The 9,706-nt window shown below is 34.4% G+C and overlaps 1 protein-coding gene across 1 annotated transcript; it reads left to right on the top strand.

The window, feature by feature from the left end:
• Nucleotides 1–2,092: 2,092 nt before the first annotated feature.
• On the top strand, nt 2,093–2,548 carry LOC111241467. Its single transcript, XM_022779546.1, has one exon. It carries the CDS (start codon nt 2,143–2,145, stop codon nt 2,467–2,469), a length of 327 nt encoding a protein of 108 aa, XP_022635267.1. The 5' UTR covers nt 2,093–2,142; the 3' UTR covers nt 2,470–2,548.
• Nucleotides 2,549–9,706: the final 7,158 nt, after the last annotated feature.

Genomic DNA, 9,706 nt, shown 5'->3' with positions numbered 1-9,706 from the left:
AAGTTAATTATTTTAATTTAAAAAATTGTTAAAACTGGAAAACAAAATATTTATGTGTTTTTACACAAAATAGTTTCAATTTCTTTTATCATATGTATTTTAATTTAATTGAAATAATTAATTCTTAAAAGAATAATTAAATAAAAAAATAATTAATTAAAGAATAAAATGGATAAATTAATTATTTTAATTTAAAAAACGATTATCAAAAGATAAAATTAGTAGAGAAAACGCGTAAAACATAATCTTCATTATATAATGGAACAGAAAATGCAGGGCAATGACGACGGTTCACAAAAGGTACATATTATAATATATATATATATATATATATATATATATATATATATATATATATATATATATATATATATAATTGGTTAAAAAGATTAATGAGATGTAAAAAATCAGTAAAATACACAACATATATGTCTAAGGCTTCATGAGAGGGACAATTTACAATTCACTTAAAAAATCTACGTATATATTGTAGTTTAGTACAATTTACAATTTAGTTAGTAGTTCAGTTCAGTTTATATTGTAGTTTAGTACAATTTACAATTCAATTAGTAGTTCAGTTTATATAGTTTAGTATCGTACAATTCAGTTTAAACAAATTAGTTTTTAGTTCAGTACAGTTTTTAGCCGTGCAATACAGTTTCATTTGCCCACCCCTATAAATAATATTGTTTTTAAAATTAATTAAAGTCTTACAGTATTTATGAAGTTATATTAACTTTGATCCTAATTCATCTAATTTGAGATTTTGAGTGTTAAGTTTTGATGTCATTTTTGTATTTAGGCTTAATACCTCTGATGGTCCCTATTTTCGTCAAGTTTGTTCACTTTGGTCTCCATGTTTTTTTTTCTGTTCAATCTTATCCTAAAGAGTGTAAATTTTGTTCAATTTGGTCCTTTTTGCTAACGCCGTTTAAATCATTAACGGCAGACAGTCCAGTTGTACAATCAATGACACATCACCCTTGACACATCATCATCATCTCCTACTTCCAGAAACCCTAATTTCACCTTACACAAAAACCCTAGCCACCACTGCCACGGTCACGACCAGCCACCATCTTCTCACCTTCATCATTTTCTCTGTCCAACAACCACCCAAAAACACCACCCATGGCCACCTACACCAACACCTTCGTTGGCGCCACCCGTGCATCCAACAACAACCACCACGAAACCCATTATCGCGAATCAAATGAACCCAAAAGGAAAAATCCCAAGTTCAGAAACCTTAACATTTCCAATTTGAACCCTCATCCCCCACTTCGCAAAACCCATACCTGCAGGGAAGAACAAAATCCCTAACCACTCGCAAAACAGAGAAGAACAAAGAATTCCCCAAATCAATTTTGAAACGAAAATCATACATTCCAATTTACAAAAACCAGATAACACAACAAAAACCCCCAAATCGAAACCTTCAATTGCTATGGTGGCAGTGCAAACTGGGAAGAAGATGATGGTGATTGCGGTGGTGGCTTGAGGGTTTAGGTGTGGCGGCGCTAGGGTTAGATTTTTAGAAAGAAAGTAGGGTTTCTATTTTTGGTTGGGCTGAAGGTTGAAAAAGATGGTGATGTGACTCTATTTCTTGTAATGAATGAAGGTTGTTCAATCTAGTTTTCATTTCTGTTAATTATCTCCGAATGTGGTCACTGATCTAGTCCACGTCAGAACATAGATGACAGTTCACTCTCTAATTGCACATGTGGAGATCTAACCGTTAACGATTTAAACGGCCTTAGCAAAATTGGCCAAATTGAACAAAATTTACAATCTTTAGGACAACATTGAACAGAAAAAAATCATGAGGACCAAAGTAAACAAACTTGATGAAAATATGGACCATCACGGGTATTAAGCCTTGTATTTAAGAGTGAACTTACGTCCTTGTAAAAAATGACTACCACCGACCCATAAAGCATGGTCAAATTCACAACTCTACTTAAAAACTGAACATTGGGTTGGTTTTGGTAGTGATAAAATAATAAATAGCCGCTGCCGACGTTGGTAGTAGAGAGTGGAACGGGAGAGGAGTCTGCATTTAGTGTTGTGAGATAAGATTGTTCTGTAGCTGTGAGAAGCAGAGTAGAGCATAAGAAGAAGAAAGCATCAACCCGTTTGCTGATGTGGATCATGATTTGTCTTCACGCTTATCTGATAATTGCAGCTGTGTCATTGTCGGAGTCCAATGACTCCAGTTCTGTGTGCAATGGCTCTGTAGAGGACTGCCTCCGCCTCCACCACTTGGACTCACAGCTTCCCACCGTCTCCAGCTCCCACTTCCAAAGAATGCTTGCTGAAGCCAATGGCCGGAAGACGCCGGGTACAGCAGATCCTAATAACCCCGCCATAAAGTGTAAGAAGGCCAAGGAGTACAGATCATGTCTGGCAGCGGCTGAAGTTCGGGACAGACATTGTAGCCCCTACTACAGGGGACCTGAATGCAGTTGAGTGGATGAAACTATTTATGTTCGAATGCTTTACTTTCCTCCCTCCACTGTGTTGTTATGCTTCGTCTTGTTATCGGCCATCTGTTTCCGTATATATAACTAAAATAACTCCATTTCCTGAACTGAACAAATTTCGGGAAATATAGAGAACGTGAACAATTATATATATATATATATATATATATATATATATATATATATATATATATATATATATATATTTATATATTGTGTATATTATGCTTAATTTTCGGTTTTCAATTCATTAAAGACTGTAACTGCGAATCCTGTCTTAATGTAACAATGGATTGTGTTGTATTCTAGTTTGTACTCTTCAAGCTCCTCTTTCAACATTTATTCCATTATTAGTGTATTGTCAGGTCAATTAAGATCTCCTTTTTAAGTAAAGTATTAGTTTTAACGAATCCTTTCCAAGTTTTAAATAAATTTTAAATATCTAGAATATTTTGAAAATTTTTAGTTAACTTTTTTTTTAATTCTTAAATTATGTAATTGTTCTTTTCAATTTTATTAGTCGATTAATCCAGTATTCATTTCTCTAACTGTAACATCCCAATAAATATATAACACAAGTTACAATTCATTTTTTTGGAGTTATCATAAACAATAAAGAAGAACAGTAGTGAATATACAAAGAAGTATGAGATATACTGGAAGATTAAAAACCGTACAACAGTAAGATTAACACAACTTTTACAAAATAGACCAAACGGTCTTGAATACAATTCATTGACCTCTCGGCCAATCACCAAAAGGTTCCGTGTACCGGATGGCTAACTAACTAAACAAAGAAAGTAACTATCCTAAGGACCGGACGGTCCTGCATAATTCTCGGGCACAGGGTTGTTCTACCTGCCCAGCATCCTCCAGAGTAGCCTCCAATGTAGCTTCCAAGGTATCCTCTGCTCACATCCCAAAAGGATGATCATTTGCAATAAAGTGGATAACCGAACGGTCGGATACCGAACGACAACATGAACCAAGGCGAAACAAACAAGGGTAAGCTTATGTAAATTTAATTTATCACTACATCATACAAGTAAACATACGATACAAATCAATCAATCATGCAAACATACAATTTCTATACATGCATGCTACAAACCTCTAATCATGACCCACTAAGACACTATCCGGACTGTATGAACCTGTAGCTCGGTCGTCCCTAGCACCCGGTGTGGTGTAGTAACTGCCTTTACTTATCAGTTGCCACCCGAGGTTAGTCCTACAACGATCATCCAACCTTATGACCGTGGACCTCCTGCCATTCCCACGCATGAGTAACCTCTCTCTATATGAGAAAGTGTTCTCACGGAATATCAGGATCAGGACGACACCTGAGTCATTCCCACGTTCATACTTTACCAATCATCACAAATTCATGAGACATTCCTCCAGTGGAATTCCCTTACTTAGCCAAATTCAATCAAGGTTCATTATCACTTCCAAACTGTAAGGATGTTAAGAAAAGTACCAAATACCAAAGACTGGATTATAATTAATAGTGACCGAACGGTTTAATCGAAATGGGAAACTGAGTATCAAGAATTCAATAAATGGTCGGACGGTCACATCAAAGGTGAGACTGAATAACAGAAGAATGTCAAACAGATTGGTCGGATGGTCCGACAAGGAATAAGACCGTAACTCAAAGGATTGACTATAAGTGATAGTCATCCAGACGAACCGGACGTTTTAAATAAACAAAAGCTCACTAGACCATTCAGTCATTAAGTGACCGAACGGTTTCAAAAGGAAGAATATCAGATTTGCAAGTTTTATATTTTAAGTGTCAGCCTAAGGCCGAACGCTTGGTTTATGACCAGCGTTCTTAAGTATATGACAAATGAAATAATTAAAGGAAGTCAACTAAGTTTAGTAAACACACTAGGCTGATCAGTCCGAACAGACCGAACGGAAAAAGGTAGGACCGAACGGTCCTAATGACCTTCGATCTCAGATTCATAATTTCTCTAAGTTTTATACGTACTCATATCAGTGCAGTATTCATAGTTCACACTTATCATACAACTCATACAACAACATACCATTTTCCAATCATAAGAAATCAAGTAACATACTTTAGATATCAAGCATACATTAAATCAGGCATACATTCAAACCATACAGAGAAATTATAATTAAACTTCATAAGCTTCCCTTACCTCTAATTCCAGCTAGTACGTCTAACGTTGATTGGCAGCAACTACCTCTCCTAAGGTTTCCAAAGTCTAGAGTGAAATACAAAAGTAGGTTCAGAGGAATGGTTTCACAAGTACATGCAAGCTTTAAAGGCACATGCATGCAAGAGAACAAGAGGTTTCAAAGGTCAGAACACTTACCAGGTGTAACCCGAAACCGAACGGTTCAAATGGAAGAGAAAACCACCAGGAGTCTTCAGATATAATCTGAATGGTGATCGGAACAGTAGATTGGTTAGAATTTTAGAGAGAAGGTTGGGAGGTCTAGAGAGAAGGAGGAGAGTTTGAGATTTCCAGAGAGTTTGAGTTTGAGGAAGAAGAAGATTGCATGGGAAAAGTGGCGTCAGACTTCTCATTTTACCTTAAATACTGCCTCCATTCAGAACGTTCGGCCCAGCGTGCCACCTGACCTCCACTTTCTAGGGTTTCACTGCTCTGCTGCTGCTACACGGATCACGAAGGAAGGGAATTAAAAGCTTGGCAGAGTTGGTCTCCCACTCTACTAGGGAAAACCGGACGGTTTGACAAGTATACTCCACTAAGGAGGGGTATTAAATGGGGTGTGACACTAACCTTCTTCAGTCTACCGGTAAATTTATTTTTAGAGAATGAAAGACCAAGCCAAGTGACGAGTTGAGAAGATTGACGAAGCTAAATTGTTTGTTTCAATTAATGTCATCGAATAATAGTCTTTAATAAATAAAAAATATATAGTATAGTTTTATAAGCTTTATTGAAAAACGTATCATTTCACAAACCTATTTAAGGTTTTATCTTTTCTTTTATTTCTGTCAATTTTATTTTTGGAGTTTAATATTAATTATTTCCTACACATACATATTAATACACTTATTATATTGAAATATTTATATACTGAATATGATGCTGTTTTTTATTTTTCATTTTGAAATTGTAAAACTATAATATAAAACCATGAATTTAATTGTCTTATACTTAAGAACTAAAATGTGGCTATTTAAAATTAATATACAGTGTATTTCTACCTTTTCTTTATAGTTATATATAAGGATGATCATATATATTGTTTTGGAGTGTAAAGATGACATCAACGGATCAATGTTCAAGGTACGTTAGTCGTGTAAAGGTTTCAAAGCTATTTGAAAGTTGAAGTTTTAGGTTTGACCATTTGTCCAAACCTCTTGGAGAGTATTTGTAAAAACTAATCCGATTTCAAAGTTAGTTCAACGATAGCAATTAAGGATTAATGACATAGTAAATATAAGATTACCTGTCTCACCTCAAATCTATATATATAGGTTTTGGAGTGGACTTTTGATTAATAACACTTTAATCATGACTCAATCATGATAATCACACTTTACTTCTAAGTTGATTAACATTAAAGTTAATCATATTGATTCATGACTGACTTGTCTATGTTTAGTTTGACCGATCTCAAAGATGACCAGTTGGATGGTCCGAGTTAAGGTTGACTATCTAGTCTGTGACTGACCGGAGGGTTGTACAGTACACAAATCCCCAAACCGAAGACTAAAGTGATTGACAAAGGGCTTTCAAGTTGGTACATAGTTCTCGCCATCCGTGCAGTTCAAGTGTGACCTGACTAAGGTTGCACGGCTTGAGAGGGGTGGTTGAGATCTTGTAGTCAGCCATCTAGGAAACACGAAGGGCACCCACACCATTCAGAGTGTTGAGAATGTTAATGTTGGCAAGAACGTGCAACACTTTGGATTTCACACCCTGTCAAAATACGCAGAGTCGGGACACTCTGAATCGTTGGATTCAATTTTATCTGATGGTGGAGGACACATGGTAGTCACGACTTTCATGATTATAAATAAGGGTGGGCCTTCCCCATCTTTTTCACATTTTCTCTTCTGCTCTACTTCATACTGATCGTTCATCACATACAGTATAATAATGTTGATCACTCTGTTGTTTTAGTTTAAAGAGTCTTCGGAAAGGAATGGTTGGAGATATCCGAATGATGTCTCTTCGTCATCAATGTTATTATCAGTTGTTTCTCCTATTCTAAGATCAACTGAGTAGGATAGAGATTCAGTATACATGTATGTAGGCTTAATACCTATTTTGGTCCTAGTTTTGGTTGGGAATATTCGAAATGGTCCCCATTTTATTTTTTTGTTCAATGTAGTCCTAAAGAACGTAATTTATGTTCAATTTAGTCCTTTTTGTAGACGCCGTTTAAATAGTTAACGGCTCACTGTCCAGCTGTCCAATTAGAGAGAGAAATGTCATTTATGATCTGACGTGGGGTCCTTAAGGTGTAGTGAAGTGGAATTATTATTTTTGGAATTCTTTTTTTGATATTAGGGTTATTCTTTTCAAAATTAAATTAAGGTTTTCAAAATTAAATTAAGGATATTGTTGTTTGAAAGATTAATCGTGGTTTGGGAGACAGATCTGCAAGATTGGGGAAGAACACAATTATAGGAAACCCCCAAAATCCAATTTGAAAACAAAGATCCCAACTCCTCCAATCACAACATCAGAAAAACCAAGAACAGAAACCTCAAAGAAAAATTCCCAAATTCAGAAACCCTAAAATCAAACCCCCAAATTACAAGATCAAAATCATCAACCTATAGTTGCAAACCTGCAGAAAAGAAATAGAAACACAAGAACAACCCCAAATCACAAGCCAAGAATGATCATAGAAAGGGGGAGCCCTAGCGCCACGAAAATGGAGTTCGCGTCCTAGCCAATTGAACTCGCATCCCCAACATGCAAAAACCCCCAACCAGAACAAAGAAAGATAAGAGAAAGGAAGCCTTCACTCCTTGTGACACGAACCAAAATGAAAACAAAACAAAAAGAAAAACCCAAAATTGGGTTAACAGTGAAGAAAGACAACCCAAAATTGAAAAAAAAAAAAAAAGTTGTGATTAGGGTCCTCTGAATCTTCCAAGAGGATTAACTAAAACTTAGAGAAGATAATTCTAATTTAGAATTTAATTAAAACTCCAAGAAGATAAATAACAAAAAATTGGGACCATTTTGAACATTCCCAACAAAAATTGGGACCAATATAGGTATTAAGCATTAAATTTATAATAAGTTGAACCCAATCCTGGGACTCTTCGTCTCACACGAGAAGCAGATTAGGGGAGCACAANCACAAGCACAAAAGTCCTTTTTCGCAGCGCCAGGGCTCATGGGGGGATGCGTCACGATTTTGAGGCTTTTTATGCTCATTCTTAGCTTGTGATTTGGAATTGTTCTTGTGTTTCTATTTCTTCTCTGCAGGTTGGCAACTATAGGTTGAGGGTTTTGATCTTGTAATTTGGGGGTTTGATTTTAGGGTTTCTGAATTTGGGAATTTTTCTTTGGGGTTTTTTTTCTTGGTTTTTTTTATGTTGCGATTCGAAGGAGTTGGGATCTTTGTTTTCAAATTGGATTTTGGAGGTTTCCTGTACTTGTGTTCTTCCCAATCTTGCATATCTATCTCCCAAATCACGATTAATCTTTCAAACAACAATATCCTTAATTTAATTTTAAAAACCTTAATTTAATTTTGAAAAGAATAACTCTAATATCAAAAAAAGAATTCCAAAAATAATAATTCCACTTCACTACACCTTAAGGACCCCACGTCAGATCAGAAATGACATTTCACTCTCTAATTGGACAGTTGGACAGCGAGTCGTTAACTATTTAAACGGCGTCTACAAAAAGGACTAAATTGAACACAAATTACGTTCTTTAGGACTACATTGAACAAAAAAATAAAATGGGGACCATTTCGAATATTTCCAACCAAAATTGGGAACAAAATAGGTATTAAGCCCATGTATGTATGATGATGCAAAATTGCTAACATTATTACCATATACTTTGTGATGTTTTAGTTCTAATAAGTCCCTTATATATAATAAAAAACTCAAAAAAAACCAAAGATAACTAGATACTAAACCCTTGAATATTCATTAGTGTCTTCAAACATTATTAAAATATTATCTTTTTTGAAACTATAAAAGCTTTCTTCAATATGAACATGACTTAAGGATTAAAATATAATGAAATTTTTGTTGTGATTATGCGGTCTCTTCTCTTCCCGTCGTTAGTATGCGTAAATTGTGAACTATGAAAGACTGATCAACAGGTTAAAAATACTCAGTTTGTTACTCATTTTTTTCTAACAAACTAACGGTAGATACTCAGTCTAAAATATATTATTATTGTCATACCCAATAAGCATGATTCAAATGTGAGATTTATATGAAATATTTAACATTCTTAAAATAAGGAAAAAATTATATTTATGAAAATATAAACATAATCTAAATTATAATAAACTGAATCCAATTATTATATATATTAATATGTTATTATATCTTATATTTATTTTATTTATTGTGACACTAATATACTCACGAAAATCTAGAAATACCTTATTTACATGAAATAATATAATTTAATACTATTTTTTTACTCTCATTCACAAAATCATGTTTAGTGACTTAAAATCATTGGAATCTTTGCATGTGGAACAATAAGCAAACGAAAAGTATGTCTCAAATGTTATACAATGGATCACAAGTAGAAAAACGTGGTGGAAAAACTTTGCGAATGTATTGTGAAAAAAAAATCTATACTATATGAAATATATCGATAAGAGTTAATAGTCGTTTATGGGCGGTTAGTAGGTATTAATGGGTCAGATTGTCTTACACTTTACAAATATATGGTATTAATAATTGATTATTGGGTTTGATTGCTTAAAAATATATTGCACTAATTGAATGAACTTGGCTATCACAAGTCCTATAAATATAAGATTGATGTTCAGGTAAAGATATCCTTCTCTATCCTAATAAAATAGTGACCTCTTTATGAAACATATCTGACTTGAGTGTTGGAATGTCTTTGGATTGCGTTCTTGAAGAGGATTAGATGATCGAAACATAAAGTAGAGCAAGGAAGGACATAGGGTCAAGATCAATGTTCAATATCTGAATTTTCCTAGAAGTTCTTAAAAACAAAGACATGTCTTTAGAATTTAATATTGAATTT

Source organism: Vigna radiata, chromosome 4, assembly GCF_000741045.1.
Source record: "Vigna radiata var. radiata cultivar VC1973A chromosome 4, Vradiata_ver6, whole genome shotgun sequence".
Classification (NCBI taxonomy): domain Eukaryota; kingdom Viridiplantae; phylum Streptophyta; class Magnoliopsida; order Fabales; family Fabaceae; genus Vigna; species Vigna radiata.
The sequence above is the reverse complement of the archived record's forward strand: the minus strand, read 5'-3'. Positions and strand labels throughout refer to the sequence as shown.

What these genes read in the sequence shown, in the direction of transcription:
- LOC111241467 (XM_022779546.1), top strand. Translation starts at nt 2,143, where the DNA reads ATGTGGATCATGATTTGTCTTCACGCTTATCTGATAATTGCAGCTGTG.